At 32.4% G+C, this 26,977-nt stretch overlaps 1 protein-coding gene and 1 long non-coding RNA gene across 51 annotated transcripts in view; one reads left to right on the top strand and one right to left on the bottom strand.

Moving 5' to 3' along the window:
* The first annotated feature begins 2,978 nt into the window (after positions 1-2,978).
* Positions 2,979-6,684, top strand: LOC108456841 (uncharacterized). Its single transcript, XR_008285985.1, has 4 exons — positions 2,979-3,226; positions 3,481-3,639; positions 3,792-3,842; positions 3,937-6,684. It is a non-coding gene; the product is annotated as an uncharacterized LOC108456841 (long non-coding RNA).
* An 8,882-nt stretch (positions 6,685-15,566) lies between these two features.
* LOC108483013 (elongation factor 1-alpha) overlaps positions 15,567-26,977 on the bottom strand; it is a 102,156-nt gene continuing 90,745 nt past the window's right edge. For 48 of the 50 annotated variants that reach the window (XM_053030399.1, XM_053030364.1, XM_053030358.1 and 45 more), the window contains exons 2-4: positions 17,854-17,925; positions 16,856-17,326; positions 15,567-16,785 (exon numbers count right to left, since the gene is read on the bottom strand). In XM_053030399.1, the coding sequence (XP_052886359.1) occupies positions 15,904-16,785; positions 16,856-17,317 (1,344 nt within the window). In that variant the 5' untranslated portion in view covers positions 17,318-17,326; positions 17,854-17,925 and the 3' untranslated portion in view covers positions 15,567-15,903. Of the gene's footprint in view, positions 16,786-16,855; positions 17,327-17,853; positions 17,926-23,833; positions 23,845-24,302; positions 24,314-26,977 lie in introns of those variants that run through there. The other 2 variants (XM_053030369.1, XM_053030362.1) reach the window with 2 other exon arrangements.

Below are 26,977 nucleotides of genomic sequence, written 5' to 3' on the forward strand. Positions count from 1 at the left end.
AGCAGGCCTTCAGATTAGACCAGGTGGCCGAACCCATGAACAGGCCCAATCAGCACAATTGAATTGCCAAGATGTAGGAGCAGAAAAAAGAGAGAATTTATTAAATGCGAAAGGTAAAATGTGTGTTCAACTGGTTGTAGCCACTAGCTATTTATATACATTTTTCGTGTTAAAATTTAGTTAGATTTTCCTAAATATTATCATTAAATAATTCTAAATATTATCACTAAATAATTCTAAATATTATCAATAAATAATTCAAAATTTAAAAATCAAATTTAAACTAGAGATTAAATTTAAACTAATTACAAAGTTGTAGCAATATTAAAAATCCTTCAATATTTATTCAGCCACTTTAAAAAAAATTTCAACCCTTTAATTTTCATCCAGTCATCTTTGAAACTTCAATCTTTCAATTAAGCCATCATCTTTACTTTTTGTTCCAATTTAGCCCCTTTTTGTAAGAGTTTGAATTCAACACACTAACTTCATTCTTGATAAGAAAAATCCAAATTTAATAGTATTTTATTCGATAATTAGCCAAAAATAAATATATTAAAAATACGATCTTACTATCAATCATAGATTCCATCTTCCTCTTATGAATTATGATATTGCACTGATAAAAATTAAATAAATAAGTAAATTTATGACTTTGCCTCCCAATTGGTTGTGGTTTTTTCTCCTGGCCCAGTGATTTTAAGCGAAAACAATGTTTGCACAAAGCATTAGAAGTAGAGGTGAGCATGGGCCAGGCCAGATTGGGTTTGAGCTAGGCCCAACTAAAAATTTGGGCCCATTTGCTAGGCATAGGCCCAACCCTAAAAATCGGTCTAAAATTTTGTCCAAGCCGGACCTGGATAAAAATGCTAAAACCCGAGTCTGACCCAGCCCGTTCATATTAATTTTTATATTATTTTTATATAATTTTAAAATATATATTATACATCAAAATACTAAAATATCAAAATAAATATTTCCCAATAAATTGAAAATAAACTTTAAAAATATGTATACTTAAATAACACTAAGATACATGCAACTTAACAAGCAAATGTCTCTAAAATAATAACAAAATTAACAAATGTCTTTAAAATAATAACAAAATTAACAATAAAATAAATTTTATACAATATCCAAACAATAGCAACAAAATAGTAGCAACATAATAGTAAAATGGTAGTAAAATAGGGAGAAAATAACAAGAAAATAATATTTAAAAAAATCAAATTTTTTGTCCTTTAGTGAATTCGGGCTAGGCTGGGCCAATGTTGGGCAAAAAATGTCTTACCTGAGGCCCGACCTATTTTTTAAACAGGCCTTATTTTTTTGTCCAAGCTCATTTTTCAGGCCTATATTTTTGTCCAAACCCTCTCACATTTTGGGCGTGCCTTCGGGCCGGGCAGGTGGCTTGACCCATACTCACCTCTAATTAGGAGTGAGATCCATTCAGTCTTTTTAAATTGAATTGGGATATTTGATTTTTTTTAACCAAATCCAATCAGTGGATATAAAAAATTGATTATTATTTAATTATATTAAACTGGTTTGGATTTCCATATTATTTTTGGGTTTTGAGATTTTGGACCTTATTTAGATAAAATTCTCTTTGGATTTAGATTTTTCAATTTTAGTTAGTTAAAATTATCTTTGTTTTATGTTTTTCAGACATTATTTGACAATGTTAATTTTTTAATTATACATAAAATTTCATTTAATATATTTATCTAAAAATAATTTGTAAAATCTATAATTATAAATGTTTATTAAAAATTTAATTAAACTTTCATTGATACCAGACTGGATCTGAAGCCGCATAGATGATTAGCTATTGGAACGAGAATGAGGACGATGAACCTGGTCAGTAGGGACCCATGGATCTCCATCTCTTCCTCTCCCGATCTCCCTATGTTTGGTGGAGAGGAAAGTCGGACAAAGATGATCCTGTTGTAGCCTCCTTTTCTGATATAGGGGAGTGATAAAAAGTTCCATCCTTCATGAATGCATCAATTATTGTGTAGTCTAGTCATATTTTTAATTTTTATTCAACATAATCAAATGTTAAATTATTTATACTTTATAACTTTTAATGTGCAATGATAACAACCCAACTTGAAAATGTTAATAATGATAATTAAAATATTATAAGTTTTAGCGACAATAATAATAGAAAATGAACCCAGTGCTAGGGGTGAAATCAGAAAAATTTTTAGGGGGCCGAAATTAAATTGTATATTTTTACGATAGTAAAAATACAATTTTAACATTTTAATAGTCTATATCTTTTATAATTTTAAAGGGTTAGATCAAATTTTTATTTTTTTGGGGGGACTAGAGTATAATTTTACTATTACAAATTTAAAATTTTAAGAGACTTAAATAGAAATTTTTCATTTTATGGAAGGTCGAGGCCCTTGCCAGTCTCCTAGTTTGTCACTGCCCAATACATAATAAAAAAAAAAGATACGAACACTTGAATTCTTGGAAGTTTTAACAATAATAATAAATAAACAATAATTTCGTGAAAAACTAATAGAATTTAGAAGCAATGGGTTTTGTTTTGGGTTTTAAATCAATTTATATATTGAACTTATATGTAAAAAAAAAATATATTAAACTTTTTTTTAGACGTTTTAATGTCAAATAAAATAAATAGAAACCAAACCAAATTAATACGATTTAATAACATCATTTAACTGATTGAACCAAATTGTGGCTCGGCTCGATTTCTTAATTTAGTCGGGTTTTTTTCTCAGCACTACAAAACACTGTCACTCTTCATTTTGGTTTTGATTCAAGTTTTATGGAAATCCGAGATAAATTTTTTTTTATTAAAATTCAGATTGGGCTTCTATAATCACAAAATAAAAGAAAAACAAGTCAGTCCAAAATAAAGTAAAAACAAAAAAAAAATGAAAAAAGGCCCAAGTGTAACTAGGCCCGAATAAAGTCTAAGAAGATAGAAAACTCTAGACGAACAGCTATTTTCAACCAAAGATATGCCTAATCAGAAAATCCTGATGCCTGTCACTTCATCTATCTGTCATCTCCATTTCTCAAGGCATTTCATTTATGAGGGGGTTTTAATCACCAAAAGACGTTTCATCTGTTCATTTTGAAAAACATTTCCCCTTGTCCCATTCATCTTCTCTTATCTTCAATCTGGTTCTCGTTCACTGTCAGTAACCTTCTGCAGTTCTGCAAATCGATGAACTCCTTCAACCAGGTATATCTCTTCTTGCGTCTTCAAAGTTTCTGTTGCTAGTATATGTGCTAGGCCATTTGATGATCTTGGAGTATGTTCGAATCTGAGATGCTTTGATCTAGATGTTGCCTGCTTAATATCATGAATAAATGCCCCGATCTGTGACTTTTCGTGTCTTTCCATCTTGCATTTTTTAATAACCGATAGCGAATCTCCTTCAATGATAATGTCTGACCTTTTCATTTTGATTCCTATATGGGTTGCTTTCCTGCAAGCGATCGCTTCCGCAGCGAAAGCGAAGGGGACTTCTTGATGAATTTTCGAGCAAGAAAGGAGAACATCTCCTTCTCTGTTTCTAACCACAATCCCTGAAGCCGATTGGAAGAGTCTCGCATCATATGCTCCATCAAAGTTGATTTTTACCGCTTGTCCCGGTGGGTGTTTCCATTTCTCAACCTCCTTCCAGTTTTTTGAGTTTCTTGATTCGACCCCATCAAGTTCTTTAATATAGTTTTTTACAAAGGCTGCTATATCCTGACCATTTCTACTGACTTTATCATGGATTTGAGTATTTCTGTCTCCCCAGATGGCTCATAACGCACAACCGATTCGTCTATTTTGAGGAGGAGAGTAATGGGTAAAAATCCAAGTGACCCACTGTATGAACTCTAAATCTGTATCCTGTAGAATATTTGGGATTTCTAATACACTCCATACTGAAACTGAAATAGGGCATTTTCTAAAAATATGATCCATGGTCTCGGCTCCTGCATTACAACGGGGACAAACTGAGTTGGACACTAACTTCCTGTGCTGCATGTTCACTCGAGTTGTCAAATAATTTCATGAAAGTTTCCAGATTGTAATTTTTATTTTTGTAGGTAGTTTTAGGAGCCATATTTTTTTGTAAAAATCCCTATAGATGTTTTGTAAAGCATAAGCTCTAGGATCCGAAATCTGTAATAGTTTGTAGGCGCTCCGCACTGAAAATTCTCCCGACGGCTCACCACTCCACACCATGAAATCATCGTGAGGCTCTCTCGCCAGAGGGATACGAAGGATCCTGCTACTTCTTCTTCCTCAAAGGTATCAACAATTAACTCTCCTTTCCATTTACGTTCAGCACTATTAATCAAATCAGCAACTTTAAAATCTGTCATAGTAAAAGGAACCGAGGATAATATAAATTTAATTGCACCTGGAATCCATGCATCGTTGGCAATAGAAATGTTCAATCCCGTACCCACCTTCCAACAAAGGCCTTTTGCCAAGATACCCTTTGTCGCCCATATATTTTTCCAAACATACGAGTTTTTATTCCCCAAACATGAATTTAAAAAATCCTCATTCGGGAAGTACTTCGCTTTAAAAACTCTCGTAACTAAAGAATCTGGATTGGTTATAAGCCTTCACCCTTGTTTTGCTAAAAGCGCAATATTAAATTGAGACATATTCCTGAAGCCCAGTCCACATTCTTCCTTAGGGTGACACATGTGCTTCCATTGGCACCAATGAATACTTCTCTTTCCATACCTTTTTTGCCACCAGAATTTAGCGAAAATCATTGGAAATTCTCCGCACAATGAATTTCGTAGGAAGAAACAAGACATAGCATAGGTAGGTATTGCCTGAAGAACTGATTTGATGAAGATTTCCTTTCCCCCTTGTGATAATAGTCTACCACTCCATCCTTCAATTTTCCAAGAAATCCTTAAGGTTTTGAAAAGACTCCTTTCTTCTGCCAACCATGCGAGGGAGCCCCAAGTATTTCTCCAAGTTTGTTGAAACCCTTACTCCTAGCAACTCTGAAATTTCGTTCTTTATGTGTCCTTTTGAAATCGAACTATAAAATACTGTTGATTTTTCAAAATTTCCACATTGGCCTGAACAGCTTTTATATTCTGTAATATTTCTTTCATCATCATTGCTTTCCTTGTTGTTGCTTCGTCAAACAGAATGCAATCTGCAAAAAGGTGGGAAATCTCTAGGCCTCTTCTACTAGTCTTTATTCCTTTTAATAGCCCTTCCCCCATTTCCAATCTCATCAATAATGAGAAACCCTCACTGCACATAAGAAAAAGTAAAGGGCTAAGAGGAACACCTTGTCGAAGCCCCCTAGTTGGTCGAAAAATTCTTGCCCTACTTCCGTTAATATTTACTTTATACGAGGTTGTAGTAATGCACTTCATGACAAGTGCCACCTAGTCTCTTGTGAATCCCATCTGTAACATTATGGCCTGAAGAAAACCCCATTTGACTGTCATAAGCTTTACTCATGTTAAGTTTCACTGCCATATATCCCTTTTTCCCATCTGGCGAAAAGTATGTAGGATTTCATAAGCTAGAACATTATCCGAAATTAATCTCCCGGGAACGAAAGCACTATGTGCTTGATCAATACATCTCCCAATAACATCTTGAAGACAATTTGTTATTGCTTTAGCCACAATTTTGTAGATAACCGTACATAAGCTTATAGGTCTAAAATGAACTAGTGTTCTGGGATTTGGACTTTTTGGAATAAGCACAATGTCTGTTTGATTGAAAAATTCAAGTTTCTGGTCAGAATTTAAAATTCCAAACAAAAATTTTCGACGTCTTTTCCCCCAATGTGCCAGTACCTCTGAAAAAATAACGTTGGAAAACCATCGGGACCCGATGCTTTTGTAGACCGCATCCCCTGTAAAGCTGTCTTAATTTCTTTTGCAATGAACGAAGACGATAGTTTAGTATTTAAATCATAAGAAATACTAACACCCATTAGCAAATGAGACAAATCGCCAATTCCGTTTGACGTAAACAACTTTTGAAAAAATATCGTTGCAGCCTCAATAATTTCTAAGCTGTCCATAGTTTCCTTTCCACCCTCCAGCTCCAACATGGAAATTATGTTTATTCGTTTTCAAGTTGAGGCGAACTTATGATAAAGAACAAAATTTTTGTATCCTAATTTCAGCCAATTTACTCTTGCCATTTGTTCTCAATACATTTCATGTTTGTCAATTTCCATTTTAAGATGTGATGTAACCATTTTTTTTTTTTGAAAAATGACGGGAATTGATTTGGAAAATGAACACAAAAATTGAGAGTTGTCACTAATTTTTTTTGATTAGGTGTGATTGGGTCATCTCGTTGAAGTGGTTTTTTAATAAATAATTTGATATATTTAAATAAAAATTTTGGTCTACGCAAATCAAGAAATTAGATTTTGGAGTCAGTTACGTATGAGGATGGATTAGCACCTTCGATATGTTTGAAATTGGTATTTAATTAATTAGTGTCTTAGTGTTGAAGATTGAAAATTTAAAAGAATTTAAGATACGATTTTTTTTTTTGTAAAGTGATCATTGAAATTTCAAAGATATCTTCGTCTCAAGGTAACGACATGTTATATTCAGTGAGTTAGGATATAGTCTTGAACATTTGAGAATGAGTTTGCTTTTTATTTAAAATAAATATATTTTGACCTCTTTTAGAAAGGTATTCGGTTAATTAGAGTGAACGAAGGAGATCGAGATTAATAAGTTAGGGTATGTTTTTTTGAATTTTCGAACAATCAACATTGCCTTTACTTGTAAAAGATCTTGTTTCGAAGTATTAAAGTGTCATACCTTGTAAGTTAAGGCACCACGTTTCGTATCTCAGAAAATAAGTATTTTTAAGACTTATATTGTGATTTTAAAAGAATACTCCGTTATTTAGGTTAAATGAGAAAAATTAAAATCCGGTAAGTTAGGGCACGAGTACTTGATAACGGATTTTGTTTTTATGAAAGTATTGTTTTAATATATTGAGCAAAAAGTAACGCGAATTATTGTAAGACATAATAGCATAATATGGTATTAACACGTATAAGAACATAATAATAGGTGTGACTGTCAAGGATAATAATATGAGCAAGTATAAAAGATAAAATAGTATTGAAGGTTAGAAATATGTGAATGTAACAAAATACGCAATAGTAAATAAAAATACGCAAGCAAATAAATTGATAAATGTAACAAAAATGGTAAAATAAAATGATAAATATAACGACAGTAGTATATATATATGTATAAAGAGATACATACATAATAATAGAAGTAATAAGAAATATATGAGAAAAGTATATATGTACGTAATATTAATACAATATTTAAAATGCATATGCATAGCGTACATATAAAAACGTATACGTAATATAATGAAAATATATAGTATATATATATTCATGTTAGTAATAATAATAATGGTGAAAGCAATAATGCAATAGTGATGACAATGAAAGATATAATAATGATAGTAACAATACAAAGATAATGATAATACAAAAACATTATATAAACATACATTGAAAATAGATATACATATAATTAATAATACGACGATGTATGCATACTATATATAAAGGCATATACGATACATACATATATATATTAGAAATGGTAATAATGTGAAAAACAATTATTAATAATATTATATAAATATATATATAAATAAATACCTAATAATATTAAAGGCATATACGTAATATATATATAGTATACAAAACAAAACATACACATAATATATTAAATTATATACATGGTAATAAAAGGAGGAATATACATATATATATACCTATATAAAATAAATTAAAAATATAGACAAAATATAATATTAACATACATATGCGTTAATAAGAATAATATTGAAACTATTAATAATACTTTATAATATATATATATATATATATATATATATAATAAAATGATAATAATGAACTATTAATAAAAATAAAACAATAATAAAATATGATATTATAAATAATATTAAAATTAAATTAGAATAATGAGGAAAAGTAAAAATAAAAGGGATGAAATTGAATTATCAATGGAATTTTGAGGCGAATTTCAAATAAATGAAGGAAAAGGGGGATTAATTTGAACACGCGAGCAATCAGGAGGGACCAAAGGAGTAAATATCCCGATTTACTAAAACGGCGCAGTTCGCAAAGGTACCAAATTGAAAACGAAGTAAATTTTAGGGCCAAATTAAAATTAAATAAGACTCAATTGTAAAGCCTTGGAAAAGCAGAAGGACTGAGGGCGCAAATAACCCCTCAGTCCAAAAACACGCGGATCCTGGGCATAGGCGGGTCGGGTCCTCGGGTCATTGCTTGAAACGGCGTCGTTTCTGCGTTTTAGACTGGGCACCAAAACGGTGCTGTTTTGGTAGGCAATAAAAGCCTGAAAATTTCTAAAAATTTCATTTTAGCTGCTGAGGAGAAAAAAAAAAGGGAGAGAGAGGGAGAGGCGATTCCGGCGGGGCCGCCACGAGCCGATCGCAGAACAGCAGTGCGCCACCGTCACGCCATCGTCTTGTGTGGTCGAAAATCTGAAAATGGGTATTTTTTTTTATTTTTTTATATATTTGTGTATGCTGTTTTTTTTAATATAAAATAGAGAAAGATATGTATGAATGGGTCCGAAATAAGGAAAAATGAAAAGAAGATGGATAAACCTTCGGCTCGAAATCTTTGGACTGCCTTCTCTATTTTCCCTGCGACTTTATGCTTATCTTTGGATCTGTTTTTGTGTTCTGTATTTAAAACCAAAATGTTGTTCTTATTTCACTAATGCCGAATGTTACAAATGGATTCAGCCTTTTATAGGCGTTTTTTCTACAACTTGCTTCTTGCTTTCTGTCTTGTCTTGTTAATGCATCGCAGGTGCTTGTGGCGGTGGACTTGATGGGGCGGTCTGCAGCAAAGACTGTGGATGGGATGGGGAGCATGTGCTGAACGGCTAGGGTTTTAGGTTTTCTTTTATTTTTCTTTAATGTATTGGGCTAGGTTATTTGTTTTGGGTCTTTAGTGGGCTTTGGGTCTGTTGGGTTTATGGGTAGTTATTTAGGGGTTTTGGGTCTGTTGGGTTTATGGGTAGTTATTTGTTTAGTTTGGGTTTAGGGGTTTTGGGCCCAAAATTGGGCTTGTACAAGATGGATCTTAGCATCGATTATTTTTTCCATCGTTTCATCATCCCTTTCTCTATTCATCAGCAATTCTAACTCATTCGTTAATTTCTTTCTAAGACTCGCTTTGCCTTTTCTAATTGAGATGTCCCATTTCTTCAGGCTAGTTTGCAACCTCTCCAGCTTCTCCATTAATGAGCCCGTATATGATTCCCATGATTTCTTAACTTTTTGCTCAAAAGATTCTTCAATGGTCCACCACGCCTCAAATTTGAAATTGTAGTTTGCCACATGATTATTATCCGAGATCGTGTTAAGAAGAAGAGGACAATGGTCCGACATTGAGTAGGGTAAATGTTGAATGCCCCCAAAAGGAAAAAGATTCATCCATTTTTCATTTGCCACACCTCTATCGAGTCTTTCTCTGATGTTTGCTTTTGGTAGATTCCCTCTTTCCCAAGTGAACGAGGCCCTAGAGTAACCAATGTCCATTAGTTGACAATCTTCGAGAACCTTACGAAAAGCCTCCATTCTTCTCTGCTCTGCAGGTAGACCACCTTTTTTTTTCAAAAGAGTACAAGATTGCATTAAAATCTCCACATACTAGCCAGGGATAGTTTTGCTCTTCTCTCAACTTTCTTAACAGATTCCATGAATAATTCTTGTTATTTAGATAAGGTGACCCATAAAACCCTGTAAACCTCCAATCCTCTTGTCCATTTTGCTCTGTTATCATTACGTCAATGTGGCTTTTTGAGAAACTCCTCAACTGAACCATGATATTAGATTTCCAAGCTAAACTTAATCCCCCGCAAGAACCGTCCGCTTCAACATCAATTCCATTCAAAAACCTACAACTCCTCTTAACTTTCTCCATGCGCGTCTTATCAACTTTTGTCTCCATTAAGAAGTCCATTTGAGGATTATCCTGCTTTAACAATGTCGCAGCCTCCATACTGCCCATGGACTCCCCAATTCACGGACATTCCAGCTTATGTTTTTCATTATGTTCGGTCGGCATGCCTTCTGGCAGCCGCCGATTCATAAAATTTTGGCACATCGTCCTGTTTCAGATTTCCACCACTCTCATCTACGGGATTTTCAACTCGACCATTTGTTTCTGCATGTTTTATTATTTTTGCTCTATCTACATTCGGGATTCTGGTGCTACTGTTGCTACTATCAGATTCTGGATATTTCCTTTTTCCCATAATACTGTCTTCCTTCGTTTGGATTGGCATACTCCTAGGTACAATTCTCTTCCAGCTAGATTTTTTGTCTGAAGTTGAAAGTATTTCCAACGTGTTTTGGCTTTCACACATCTCTCCTGTTTCCTGTATGTTAGAATCTTCCTCCTATCTCTTGAATGTTTCCAGCAAATCCTCCAATTTTAAAGCGTTTGGAGACTTCCACTTCAAAGTATTCTCTTCGCCAGAATTTTTTCCATTATCGGCCATCACCTCTATGAACCCTACATAAGAACATTGAGATACCGTCTTCTTTGATAGAAGATTAAATTTCAAGCTCTCCTTCCCCATTTGATTTGATTCAGCTTTTAATGCCAGAGAATATGGTGGATCAACACTAATTCTATTCTTTTCTGCAGGGTCCAGTTTAACACAATTATGGAGGCTATGCCCCATTCTTCCACATCCAAAACAAAAAACTGGTAATTTCTCATATTTGAAAGATAACCATGACATATTCTTATCATCAATTGAAACAAAGATACCTCTCCGTAGTGGTTTCTGGACATCCAGATTTATTTTTAAACGGTACAACTCCCCAGCAATTTTAGATCTGAGTACTCCTCCAAAAGTGACCCCGATGGCATGTAACAAATCTTTCTTATCAAATTCTGGTGAACACAAACCCAACTTAATCTAGAACGGTGAAGAATATAGTCGGATCTGATTTCTCTCCATCGATTTGGTTAGCCGATCAAATAAAACCAGACATTTACGAAATAGCCATGGTCGCCCTTCCATTATTGCTTCCAAGACATCTTCTAAATCAAACACTATTAGAAAAAGATTTTGACCTACCAGCTGGATCTCAAACTTCCTCTTCGTCTTCCATAAACTCTTCATTTGTGCTTTAAAACTTTCCGAATTATAGGCCTTCTTTGTCTATATTGAACAGATCAAAGTACGTTTCTCATTTGGTACCAGTAAAGAACACTTGACAGATAATTGGATGAGTTCATCTGCCAGTAACGAGATCTCATCGTTTTTCTCCCTGACAACGTCACTGCTCTCCTCCATCCCAAGCTGCAGCAGTTACTGCATTCTCTAGGACTCTTTTGGCAAAGCACTCTTGGCTTACAGAGAGAACTCAACCTAATGAAGTAATTATTCTTTTTAGATTGACAAAAATCCGAGATAATTATTTTCTCCTCAAGTAATTTGTTTAACCCATCCCCTTGTTTCAGTTTCTATTTTCTAATATTTTAATATTGAGGTTTTGCACCATTTTTATCCAATGGGGTTGTCTTAAATCTCTCATTTTAATAAATTGAAAGCAACAAAAGATAATAATTAGTGGGTTCACACAAAATGTCAGAATCTTAACCACTTATGCTAACCTGGACAGTAATTAGTAACTTAATTAAAAAAAATTACAATTTAATTATTAAATTATTTTAAAACATTTATTTAAGTAATTGAACTATTAAAATCGATGTTATATGATTTTCACTGTTAATACTGTCTGCACCAATTGAAAACTCTATTTTTCCTTCTTTTCTATGGTTTAATTTTTTCATGAAACAGATTTGAGCATCACAAACTTACAAATCAAAATTCAAATAGTTTTTTTCTCCAACTTCCGACGTTAGCAGTCAAATCGACTTAGATTTGAGGTATATTTTTTTACTCATCGATGAGTATTGATCTAACATATTGATCGTCGAATTGTCACTTGAGTTCACTAGCTGAGCTTCAAAGAAAACACTTAACAGCTAAGTGATTTAAATAAAAACTTTTGAACAGTTTAATGACTTAAATGAAAACTTTCAAATAATTTAGTAACTAAATTGTAACTTTTTTAGTTAATTAGCCAAAACAAAAACTTACCCAAAATTTAGTAACTAATAGTATAATTTACTCTTATTCCAAAGAAAAAAGAAGTTGTACTTATTTTACATTTTCTAGAAAGAGCATTTCAGTGTATTATATAATTAATCGAGTGATTTTAAATTATGTAAATTCTTAAAAATATGATGTGAATCGTAATTCTACACCGATCCACCTATACATAATCTTTGTTTAACTTGATAATGGCAAGCTAAATGTTTGCCTTTTTGCATTAGAGTTCAATTTACAAATTGCACTGAGAAAAAACGACCTATACCTGATTTTTTTTTTCTAAATTAAGTTAAAAATTCAAATAAATTAAACCTCATTTTTATGGGTGAATTATATAATTGATCATCAAACTTTCATAAATTTTCATTTTGAACTTTGAAAATAAAATATTTGCAAAAAGGGCATTATCATTATAAATCGTTTTTAGGGTTAGACAATTTTATTATACATTCATTTTAATTATTTAACTTTAATAAAGTTATGGTTGGTCCAAAATCCACTACTAAGAAAACTAAAATTACTCAAATGGATGGTGTGGTTTCTAGATCTTTGGGGAGTGGTTTGCTCGCTCCCAAAGCAGCAGTGGCTGGAGAGCAACCCCCGGTGTATCACGAGGATCCTATGTTGGAATTGTAAAGGGTTTGGGAACCCTTGGACAATTCAAGAGCTTAAGGGGCTTGTATTACACCATTTCTGGTGCACTTAGTATTATTAATCAGGATTTTCTCAAGATTTTTCTTTTTATGTTGTCTAGAAAAACATTTTTCTTAATAGTTATGTTGAAAATCGTATTTGATTGAAATATGATTTCAATATCAATCAAATACATATCTCCATTTCAATGGATTAATGCTAAAAATTTATTCGTCATTTTGAAGTTGTCAAATAATATATTCTAAATATTAAAAAAAACTCTTAACAATTTAGACAATTCTTAATAATAATAATATGATTCCAATAACCTTGATCGCTAACTTATTACAATGATAATCGTATATAATGACACAATTTTCGTATACCATACATAGAACATATTCAACAAATATAACATTAATAATAAAAAATAATTTTAACAATTCTTAATAACAATAATTCAGAAAAAATTAATGAGGATTAGCCATATGTAAAACATATTTAACAACTACAAAATAATAATCTCCCAACAACACAATTTAAAATTTTACTTTCAATGTTTCATAAACATAATAATAACCTAACATTGGCGACAAAACTAATCACATCTACTATTTTATGTATTATAAAAAATGAAGACTAAATTAATTGAGTTTCTGAACCTTTTACACGTATTGCATATTTTCGCAATACGATCACAGGTGACAATATTTTGAGAGAAAAAATTGAATTTTGTATGATTTTTTACATTGCTTTCCAAATAAATCGTTACAATTTATCGGGAGGAGTGTGGCATTCAACTTAGGGTTCGTTTGTTTATATGTAGATGGTTTTACGGAAATATTTTTTATATTTTTTTTTATCTGTTTTACAAAAATTAGTTTGGTCAACAAAAAATAATTTTTAGGTCAACGTAAAAAAAACCATTTTTTATAAATTGACTGACAACTTTTAAAAAGTGTAAGCCATTCTCCTAAAAGAGCTCCTCTATAGGTAATTTTATTTTATATAAAAATTAATTTAAATCAAGCTTAATATTATTATATTAATAATAAATTTTATTTTTAAAAAATATTAAAAATATTAATATAAAATATTATATTTTTCAGTATTATTAAACATACATATTTAATTATTTATATTTAGTCATATAATAAATTATTAATCTAATTTATTATTTTGATAAATTATTTAATATTTTAATTTTATTTTAATAATAAATTTTAAAATAATAATTTTAAATAATATTATTCACATATTATTAAAATTTCAATATTAATATTTTAATAATAAATATTTATTACAATTATAAATATATTAATAATAAATGTTTTGTAGTATAAAGGTTAAAATATGTAATAAGTTTATGTACTCTTCATAAATTTGCAATTTAGTCTTTGTACTTTTATTTTCAAAATTTAGTCCTCTACTTTTGATTTGAAAATTAAGTCTAATTGTTGACATTTGTTATAAATTTTTTGTCAATTTTGTTGATGCCACATTTTAAAATAAAAATACTCACTTGGTAGTCATATAACTAAAAATGACGTTGTAATGAACTGAATTTAACAAAATATTTTTTATATATGCAAAATCAACATAAAATATAAATTTATAGAGATAAAATAAACTCAATTAAATAATGAAAAGATAACAAAATCTCAAATGTATGTTTGTTTTATTGAAAACGACTTTTATGAAATATTTTTAAGAAATCTATCAAACAATAAAAAATATTTTATCTGATTCATCCGAACACCAAAAAATATTAACTTTTCCAAAAAAGTAAGCCATTTTTCAAAAATTATTTTTAAAGAACCATTTTCAATGAAACAAACAGACCCTTAAAGTCGATGCCCATTGTTGTTACTTTTGTAAATACCTGGATACCTACTGCAGTTGAGTTCATTATATAGTCTTTTGATGATCACGAAATGATTGGATAATGGATTTTGGACATATTATTTAATAAAAAGTATGAAATTCAAAATTTATGGGTGTCAAGGGTTAAAAAAATAACGATATCAAAGTCACAATACTTCAACTGTACTTATTTAAAATTAAAATGGTTTTATATATTTCTATAATTTGTTGTATGATTAATATTTTAACAATCTAACTTTTATATTTCATATTTCATTCACATAGATAATACATTTGAATTTTGAGTATATTAAAATATCTAAATATTTAGTTTATAAAAATAATTCAATTGTTCAATTAATAAAAATAGTATGATGATAGAAATATCAAATTGATTCAATTGTTAAATTAATGACTTCAATTTGGTGCTTTATTAATTGGAAAAACTGATTGCATAAGGGTTTCAATAACGAATGCATTGATATGATAGTAAAGAAAACAACATAATTTACGATCAACTCAAGTAAACATTATTGCCTGTATCAATTATATCAGTAGGTATGATCTTTTAATTTAATTTTTTTTGGATAAATTAAATGGTGGATTGTACATTTTGATCATACGATATTTGAAGAGGAAAAAATGCATCCGTATTTAGGTGTCTGACCAGAGCTTGCTTAGGATTATTGATGACATTATTTTAATGCTATCTAATAAGTTTATTTAATAAATTTGCAAATAATTAATTTATGAAAGCAAATCAATTATCTTTTACAGGCAAAAAGCAAATTAAGAAAATGATATGATTAGAGACTGAAATCTACCAAAACGCAAAAAATACAGCATGATTTCATAATAAATAATTCCGCAGCTTCAACGAAAATCATAAACAAAAGTTTCGAGCCACCTTGGAAAACCAAAGAGGGCACCCTCTTGACAATGACAAGATACAGTAGTAAATTAAACAAAACCAGATAACGCTAGAGACCACCTGCCATAGCTATGCCACCGTCTGTCAAGCACCCAATACTGAGAACAGTTACCAGACAACAATGGCACCACACTATAACATGCAAAACCAAGCAAAAGACCAACTATATCATAAATGATAAAGTCTATCAAACTATTATTATCATAATAAAATACTCCATCTGCGGAAACTTCATTAGGTTTAGCCAGCACGGTTCACTTCTTCTTAGCAGCAGACTTGGTGACCTTGGCACCGGTTGGGTCCTTCTTCTCAACATTCTTGATAACACCAACAGCCACGGTCTGACGCATGTCCCTCACAGCAAAACGACCCAAGGGTGGGTACTCGGAGAAGGTCTCCACAACCATGGGCTTGGTGGGAATCATCTTAATCATACCAGCATCACCATTCTTCAAGAACTTGGGTTCCTTCTCAAGCTCCTTACCAGATCGCCTGTCAATCTTGGTCAAAAGTTCAGCAAACTTAACAGCAATGTGTGAGGTGTGGCAGTCGAGGACTGGGGCATATCCGTTTCCAATTTGTCCAGGATGGTTCATGATGATGACCTGAGAAGTGAAGTTTGCAGCCTCCTTAGCAGGATCATCCTTGGAGTTGGATGCAACATAACCACGCTTGAGATCCTTAACAGCGACATTCTTAACATTGAACCCAACATTATCACCAGGAAGCGCCTCCGTAAGAGCTTCATGGTGCATCTCAACAGACTTAACTTCAGTGGTCAGACCAGTAGGACCAAAGGTCACAACCATACCAGGCTTCAAGACACCAGTTTCAACACGACCAACTGGGACAGTTCCAATACCACCAATCTTGTACACATCCTGAAGTGGTAGACGGAGAGGCTTGTCTGAAGGCCTCTTGGGCTCATTGATCTGGTCAAGAGCCTCAAGAAGTGTAGGGCCCTTGTACCAGTCCAAGTTGGTAGACCTCTCAATCATGTTATCACCCTCAAAACCAGAAATGGGAACAAATGGAATCTTGTCAGGGTTGTATCCAACCTTCTTCAAGTAGGAAGAGACTTCCTTCACGATTTCATCATACCTAGCCTTCGAATATTTAGGGGTAGTGGCATCCATCTATACAGAAAAAAAAAATTAGCATCAACGTCTCCCAATAACACAAATGTAAACAGATAATGATTTTTACCTTGTTGCAACAGCAAATCATTTGCTTGACACCAAGGGTAAAAGCAAGCAAAGCATGCTCACGAGTCTGACCATCCTTGGAGATACCAGCCTCAAAACCACCAGTGGTGGAATCAATAATCAAAACAGCACAATCAGCCTGCGAGGTGCCAGTAATCATGTTCTTGATAAAGTCACGGTGTCCAGGCGCATCAATCACAGTGCAGTAGTATTTGGTCGTCTCAAATTTCCACAAGGCAATATCAATGGTGATACCACGCTCACGTTCAGCCTTGAGCTTGTCAAGCACCCAAGCATACTTGAATGACCTCTTGTTCATCTCCGCAGCTTCTTTCTCAAACCTTTCAATCACACGCTTGTCAATACCACCAAGCTTGTAGATCAGGTGGCCAGTGGTGGTCGATTTTCCGGAATCGACGTGGCCAATGACCACAATGTTAATGTGACTCTTTTCCTTACCCATTCTGATTCACTGTGCAAAACCACAAGAACAAAAAGAGGGGAACAGTTAAAATCAAAATATTAAAAGAAAAGTACATATGAAATTTCACATGGATCATAAATGTAAATATTTTAAAAGCTGCTAGAAAGAAAATCTCTAAACCCAGAGCTAGGCTGATTAAAATTCATAACTCAGAGATGAAGAAAGACGTGGTCTCAACTAAGCTTATGTTGAGCAATAATAAAAAGAGCATATGAGAAGACAAGTTGTTTGCCCAAGGCAAACAGTATCATTCCGAAAAAGCGAAGTAAACACAAACACCAAAATAATTTCCGATCACCTTATTATCTTAGATTCGATCCAATAAAAACAAGATCTATCGCGAAATCAACATTGAAAGAGAAAAAAATCGAACCTCAAAAATACAGATTAAAATCAACACACAAATCATAAATCTCAATGCAAGATGAATCCATATATATAAACAAAGCTTCAAATCATCGCCTTAGATAAAAATAATAGAAGAAAAGAAAGGATAATGAGATGAGACTACTCGCCTTGAAATCGATGTCACAAGTGCAGTAGACGGCGAAGGAAGGAACAATAAAATGAAAATGAAGAATTGGGGCAAGCGGCAAGGGCTCTGCCTGCTATATATATCGAGAAAAAGCAACAAGAGCTAGGGTTAGGGTTACACAAGGAGATTCAATTAAGGCAGTTTTACGAAATTGTCCTTGTATTTGGTTTGATTGACTACAGTTAAAGCCATGGGTTCTCTGGGAACTTCGTGGACACTATCGAAACTACTGGCGAAACGCTGTCATTTGTATTTTACTTAAATTTATTAATTAACTTTTTTGCGTCACTATTTACCCATTTAATTATTTAATTATAATTAATTAATTATTTCTCTTAATTAGAGTAATTATTATTTAAAATATACAATTATTTTTTGAAATGATTATACAATTAATTTTATCTATTTCATGTAATATAAAATAATTAAAATGTTTTATAATAAGATATTACTTATCTATAAATTGTAATAGTTTAAATAATTGTTCAGGGCCGGGTAGCTGGCCGATTAATTATTTCACAATAATATAAGTATTTCAAATATAAAATATTTATCAACTATGAAATAATTTATTCTTTACTTTGTAGCATGCTTTTCTTTGCTTTATAGCACGTTTTTCTTTTTTTTCTTTTTTCTAGTTTCATTGCTCTCTATGTCCACCATTGTTAAAGGATGGTGGATGTGGAAGAGAACATGGCCGATCTATCTCATGGGATGAGGAGGATGAGGTGTTGCAGTTGGGTACGGAGAAACCAAATTTAGTGGTCTCTTTTGATAATTGTTTTGTGGGCTCTTTTCTAACGTTGAGTGTGGTTAATTTTTAGTCAATGCAAACGACTTTGACAAACATTTGGCATTCGATCGAGGGTATTTTAATTTCTAATAAGAATAAAAGAAGGTATCTTTTTCGATTATATCATACGGTGGATGTAAAGATAATTAAGGCTGAAGGACCATGGAATTTCAATTCTCATCTTCTCATTATGCACCAGTTAAAAGATGGGGACGAACCAATGGTTGTGCCACTGTTTACTGTAGATTTTTGGGTTCTAATCCATGATCTACCAGATGGGTTCATGCCCGAGATGGTGGCAAAGCAGCTAGGTAATTTTATTGGGGTGTTCCTTGAGTATGATGTGAAAGTTGTTTCATTGGGGTATAAAGGAATAATGCGAGTTAGAGTTCGACTTGATATTCGAAAATTGCTAAAGTGTGAGCAGTAGGTAATTTTATTGGGGTGTTCCTTAAGTATGATGTGAAAGTTGTTTCATTGGGGTATAAAGGAATAACGCGAGTTAGAGTTTGACTTGATATTAGAAAACCACTAAAGTGTAAGAAAAAGTTTGTGTTGCCAAATGGGAGGCAGGTTTATGCGAGATTTGAGTATGGAAAGCTCACAATTTTTTACTTTCTTTGTGGCAAACTTGGTCATGAGGAAAGTTTTTGTCTTATTAGGATTCTCTCGATAATTCAAGTAACTTTATCATGATAACAGTTAACGATGTGGCACTCGATGCCTAGCAGTAAACCACAGAGAAAGTTGTGTCAAGTGCTAGTCAGATTATCTGACGGTAATAATTTGAGCCTAGCTCTAGTTGGATAAACCAACAATATTTGCACCCAGTGCTAGTTAGATTGACTGACGATTGTAATTTTGAGCCCAGCTCTAGTTGGATAAACCAACAATATTTGCACCCAGTGCTAGTCGAATTAACCGACAATTGTGTGCCTAGCACTAGTCAGACAAGTTAATGAAGATTGTGTCCAACCCTAGTCGAACATATTGACATTTATACAATTGTTTACTCCTACAATTTCATCATTTATTCAATAATATGTATACATTTTGTGTCATGAGCAATTTAGCATTACTTAAATTAAATAATAATTAGAAGTAAAATTAAGTTCGAGTCCACGAACTTACCTTAACAAAATAGTCGTAATAGTGAAGCCGCTAGCTACTTCGTTACTTTTGTTTTTCCACGATTCATGTCTAATTGATCCATTCCTTAACCAAAGTTCATAATTTCATTCAATTAAAGCTATTCCATCAATTCAATAATTACATTTATACATTCACATCATTCTACTATTTATTATAAAATTGTCCCAACATTTAATCACTTGTTCAATTTGATCCTCAATACTAAACATAGAATTTAACAACATTCAATCATTAACATCTATATTTAACTTAAAAGAATTCCAACTAAATATAATCCACCTAAAACAATCCACTATCTTTACAAAAATTAACCATTTAAACTATGTTACTTTGAATTTATTACATTTAAATCCCTAGAAATTATTACCAATAAAATTACCACACAATATAACCAACTTGGTCTACAAAATTTATATTCTAATCATCACCTTAAAGACATTTAGGATTCAACAAAATAACATCAAACCTTTGAATTTCTCATCCATGGCAACTCTCAAAATTTCCATTCACAAAATTTCAACATGGGTAAACTAATTCATAGCATTATATCTTCAAAAACATAAATTTCTTGCAAAAATCATCAAATTTCTGTAACATCCCCTACCCGTATTCCGAGCCTAGAATAGGGTACGAGGCATTACCAAACTTAATATGATCAATCATGTAAAAAAATCAGCCATAAAGTTTTTTCTAAATTAAAAACTTTCATACATATGTTTAACGTCCCTTATATGGGCCTACGGGGCCCAAAACATACATTCAGGGTGGTTCAGGACCAAACCATAAACATATGAAACTTTTGCAATACTTAGAAAATTTTCACATTTTGGAGAGTCACACGCTCGTGTTTTCAACCCGTGTAACTCTCTGTTTATAACTTCATCACCCTTGTCAGTCGTACACTTCATATAAATAACAAGAAACGTGTATGGGCTTAATTCTTGTTTAATTTCTCATATATATACACAATTTCACGTTATGTAATCATACAACATATATCAGCCATATCTCTGTAATCTAAATATATTTTCATAACAACTTATCTTGATTTCAGACTATTTCGTATTTAAGCTTAAATAACCAAAGTATTTGAAATATCATCTTTATACAAATAGTACACATAAGGTATATAATTCTATAATTATGAATAAACACATTTATCAAACATTTTCCATATTCATATATCAATGTCTCATGTCTCCATATATCAATAACCGTCATTTTCATGAATTCCGAGTTCAATTTCATAATTATTTGTCTCGTGTTCAATTTATTCCATATCGGAATTTTATTCATTAAAACATTTGAATTATCAATACATATGGACAGTACATTCAAGATGAACAATTATATAATCACAAATGAATTCATTTATCAACCAAGTTCTTCCTTGTATCACATAATTCCATGTAACACTGACCAAACTTTGTCAAATTAGTGAACGTCTTACGAAATTGAGTACTTCGTTTTCTCGATGCCATAGTTCAACTATGGTCTTACACATCTTCACATAATAATGCCATAGCCCAGCTATGGTCTTGCACATATTCATATATCGATGCCATAGCCCAGCTATGGTCTTACACGAATCACATATCTCACTGATGTCATATCCCAGATATGGTCTTATACAGTAGCATATATCACACCGATGCCACATCCCAAATATGGTCTTATACGGAAATCACTTGTCACTTGTAGCTGAAGCTACCACTATTCACTGATCAGGTAGCCGGAGCTACCATTTTTCACTGATCGGGTAGCTGGAGCTACCACTTTTCACTGATCAGGTAGCCGGAACTACCACTTTTCACTGATCAGTTAGCAGAAGCTACCACTTTTCACTGATCAGGTAGCTGAAGCTACCACTTTTCACTTGTCATTTGTCATTGATCAGATAAGTGGAGCCGAAGCTATCACTTATCACTTTCACTTTTCCTTGATCAGATAAGTGTAGCCGAAGCTATCACTTATCACTTGTTGCCATGGTCCAACCATGGTCTTTTCCTTCATTTCATCTTGTCACTGAACTGAAATGCTCAATTTGATCATTTATTCAATTTTCATGCATCAATACATATGAAATAACACATCATGAAATTCATAAAATTAACAAATAATCATTAAAATTTAGCCATATAAGCTCACAAGTTCAATTTTTGTATTATAACGATAATCATAATTTCATAATTAATATACCAAATAAAAAATTATATCATTTCTAATCCAACACTTATCGATTATAATCGGGTATGTGATCAATTTATACACGATTCATTCATATATTTTTTGTATATTTTCCTCCTCCTCCTCTCCATCCACATCCTTAGTATAAATAACACACTTGTAGGTAACATTATCCATAATTTTCACTATCTACTTATGTGAATATTCAAGCTGTCCATCTGTGTCATAGTCACTAAATTATTTTTATCTTGAGATAAAGAACTCAAAATTAAGATCCATAAATTTTCCCAGAAACTAGACTCATATGTCTTCTTACCATAAAAATTTCATAATTTTTGGTTGGGCCAATTAATACATTTTATTCATTGAAGTCTCCCCTGTTCTGCTGTCTAACAGTTCCGACCCTTCTTCACTAAAAATTAATTATCTTCTCGTACAAGATTTGAATGATATCCTCGTTTGTTTATATTGAAAATAGACTCATTCAGGATTCTAAACATATAAATTTAAGCCTCTAATTATTTTTATCCAATTTTTTATGATTTTCCAAATTCAGAATAGGGGAACCCGAAATCATTCTAACCTTGTCTCACAAAAGTTATTGTAACTCATGATTTACAATTCCATTGCTTACATAATTTCTTTTATAAGAAACTAGACTCAATAAGCTTTAATTTCATATTTTATTCATCCTCTAATTAGATTTCTACAATTTTTGGTGATTTTTCAAAGTTAAACTACTGCTGCTGCCCAAAACAGTTTTAGTGCAAAATGTTGATTTCCATTTTACCCCAAATTTCACAATTCATACAATTCAGTCCTTACTCAATTAACCCCTCAATTAAGATAATTTTCTCAATTAATACTTTTTCTAGACATTATAAGTTATTTCATAACTATTTAAATTCATAATTTCCACATAAAACTCTAACTTCAAACTCTTTTACAATTAGGTCCCAAACATTCACTTTCTATTCAATTCTTTCAATAAAATCAGAATATAAACAATTTAAAGCTCTAATTCCATGCCAAATCATCATATACTTCCAGCACTCATCCATAACAACTTCAAAAATTAGACATGGAATCAAAAACTAATGAAATAGTAAGTTGGACCCAATTGTAAAAGTCCAAAAACATAAAAATGTCAAGGAGAAAGCAAGAATTAAACTTACATGAAGCTAGAGTATGAAAACCAGCTTGAACCCTCCTCCATTTCTATTTTTCAGCTGATGAATATGAAGAGAAATGAAGAGAATTCTAGATATTCTAATTTAGTCCCATTTTTATTTAGCCAATTTTGTCAATTTTCCAATTTTGCCCTTATTTCACCCATTTCCTGATTTTTCTCAGCTATTGCCGCCCAAAATATCTCTTTTGGGCTTATCTTCACTTTAGGTCCTTCCTCATTTGACAATTGAGCTATTTAATCCTTTTAGCAACTTTTACACCCTTTTCAATTTAGTTCTTTTTATTTAATTAACCACCCAAACGTCAAAATTTTCTGACTAAATTTTATTACTACCTCACCAACACTCCATAAATATTTTTAGAAATATTTATGGCTCGATTTATGAAGTCAAGGTCTCGATACCTCATTCTCAACCCAATTTACCTAATTAATTCTTTTAAATCACCAAATTTACTAATTCAAAAATGCTTTTATATTCACATTTGACTCATAGCTATTAATTTATTAAATTTTCAACTCATCCATTGGATTTAGTGATCTCAAATCTCTATTTCCGATACCACTAAAAATTAGGCTGTTACAATTTCACTCACAAATTTTACTCATGCATTTCTCTCCATGGCCGAATGACTCTTTCCCCCTATGCTTCTTCAATTTTTCAGTAGCCAAGAAAAACAATGATTTTTACTCTCTCCCCTATCTCCTTTTCACCTACTATATCTTTTATTTCTTCTTCTTCTTATTATTTTCTTAACTTTATTTCTTTTCTAATATATTATAATCTTATAATACTAATAAAGGAGATTGAAACCATCCACTATAGATTGAAACCATCCACTATCTAATATATATATATACACATAACATGGCTTATTTACTTAATAAGTCCCTTTTATAAGTTTTATATTAAAATTTAGTAGTAATTCCTACTTTTATCCCTTATTTTATTTAGCCCTTTTAATAAAATTTATTTAATTAACATTTAATTCACTTTTTAAAGTAACTCTAAAAATATAATAATAATATTTTTGAGCCCAATTTGCTAAAGCGGGGTCCCGAAAGTATAATTCACGACATCCCTTACTTATGAAGCGTTACAATCTCTCCCCCTTAAGAAATTTTGTCCCAAAATTTACCTAAAAAGAGGCCAGGGTATAGTGACCTCATTGTTTCTTCCGAATCTCGCGTTCCTTCTTCGACATTATGACTACGCCAAAGGACTTTGACTAATGGAACACATTTGTTACATAATTCTTTTACCTCACGAGCTAAGATTTCGATCTGTTCCTCTTCATATGTTAAATTAGGTTGTAATTCAATTTCTTCTAGTGATAAAATATGAGATGGACCCGACCAATATCTTCTAAGCATCGACACATGGAAAACATCATGAATTTTCTGTAGCTCTACTGGTAGTGCTAATCAATAAACAACAGGTCCGACTCTTTCAGTGACCTCATACGGACCTATAAAGCAAGGCCTTACTTTCCATTTTCTCCCGAAACGCAAAACCTTTTTTCCATGGAGATACTCTTAAAAATACTTTATCATCCACTAAGAATTCAATGTCTCGGCGTTTCAAATCTGTGTACGATTTTTGCCTGTCGGAAGCCGCTTTCAATCTGTCTCTGATCACTTTAACGATACTTTCTGTTTCTTGAATCAACTCTATCCCAATCACTTTCTTCTCGCTTAATTCAGACCAACATACAGGTATACAACATTTCGTAAGGAGTAATTTGAATGTTTGATTGAAAACTATTATTATACACAAACTAGGCCAAAAGTAAATAACGTTCCCAACAAGATTCAAATTCAATCACTAGGCTCGAAGCATATCTTCTAGAATCTGAATAACACGTTCAGATTGTTCATTCGTCTAAGGGTGAAAAGCTGTGCTAAAATTTAGCCTAGTACCAAGTAATTCATATAATTGCTTCCAAAATTGTGAAGTGAATCGGGGATCCTGATCAGATATATTTGACATAGGTATGCCGTGTAATCTGACAATTTCTTGAATATAGACTTCAACTAGCTTTTGTAGAGACCAATCCATCCGGATCGCGATAAAATGAGCCAACTTTGTGAAAAGATCAACTATCACCCGTATGACATTTTTCTTGGTTGAAGTTAGGGGTAACCTGGTGACAAAATCTATTGTTATACGCTTTCATTTCCATTGAGGAATAAAAATAGATTGTAACAAACCTGTGGGGACTTGATGTTCCGCCCTAATCTTTTGACAAGTTAGGTATTTAGCCACAAATTCCACTATTCCTCTTTTCATGCCCAGCTACCAATACAACTCTCGAAGGTTTCGATAGATTTTCGTTCCACTTGGGTGTAGAGGAAAAAGACTATTGTGTGCCTCCCGTAAAATTATTTCTTTTAATTACAAAATATTAGGGACACATACTTGATTACTGAATCGTAAACAACCCCAATCATCAATGCTAAAATCTTTAATTGATTCACCTTGAGCCATTTTTCTTTTCTCTGACAATTTACGATCCAACAACTGTGCTTCTCTAATCTGATAATACAGGCTTGATTCTCAATTCGAGACTACCATAATCATTAACATTGAGTCGAGCGAACATTTCCCGTAAGCCAGCTACTGCTTTTCTGCTTAACGCATCTGCTACAATATTGGCTTTACCTGGATGGTAATCTATAACACAATCATAATCTTTCAAAAGTTAGATCCAACGTCATTGCCTTAAATTTAACTCCTTTTGGGTTAGGATATATTTAAGAATTTTATGATCCGTGTATATATGAAATTTCTCACCATATAGATAATGTCTCCAAATCTTGAAAGCAAAAACTACTGCAACTAACTCTAAATCATGCGTTAGATAATTACGTTTATGAGTCTTCAACTACTGAGACATATACACAATTACTTTTCCTTCTTGCATTAGGACACAAACCAAACCACTTAGTGAAGCATCGCTATACACCACGAATTCCCTTCCTGACTCGGGTAGAGTTAAAACCAGTGCTTCTGTCAACAACTGCTTTAACTTATCAAAGCTCTCTTGGCACTTCTCGTTCCAAACAAACTATACATTTTTCTGGAGGAGTTTGTCATTGGCGTTGCTATCTTCGAGAAGCCATTCATAAGTCTTTGATAATACCCGGCCAAACCCATAAAACTACAAACTTCTAACACATTCTTTGGTGCTTTTCACTGAACGATTGCTTCAATCTTTTCCGGTACTACTCGAATTCCATCCACTAATATCATGTGTCCTAAGAACACCACTTCGGTTAACCAAAATTCACATTTTCTGAATTTTCCAAACAACTATTTCTCTCGCAACATTGCAACACGATTCGTAAGTGTTGTTCATGTTCAACTTCTGATTTTGAATAAATCAGAATATCATCAATGAAAACAACCACAAATCGATCAAGATACAGTTGAAAAATATGGTTCATTAGATCCATAAACACTGCTGGAGCATTTGTTAATCCGAAGGGCATCACTAAAAATTCATAGTGACCGTAACGTGTTCGAAAGGTTATTTTTGGCACATCACTATCTTTTACCTTCAACTGATAGTATCCCGATATTAGGTCAATCTTGGAGAAGATAGAAGCTCCTTTAAGTTGGTCAAATAAGTTGTCGATACGCAGAAGGGAATATCGATTCTTAATTGCCAACTTCTTCAACAGACGATAATCAATACGGAGTCGCATCGAACCATTTTTTTAACAAATAACACTGAAGCTCCCCAAGGCGATATACTCTAGCGAATAAAACCACGTTCCAAC

The sequence above is a fragment of the Gossypium arboreum genome, chromosome 7 (genome assembly GCF_025698485.1).
Source record: "Gossypium arboreum isolate Shixiya-1 chromosome 7, ASM2569848v2, whole genome shotgun sequence".
NCBI lineage: Eukaryota > Viridiplantae > Streptophyta > Magnoliopsida > Malvales > Malvaceae > Gossypium > Gossypium arboreum.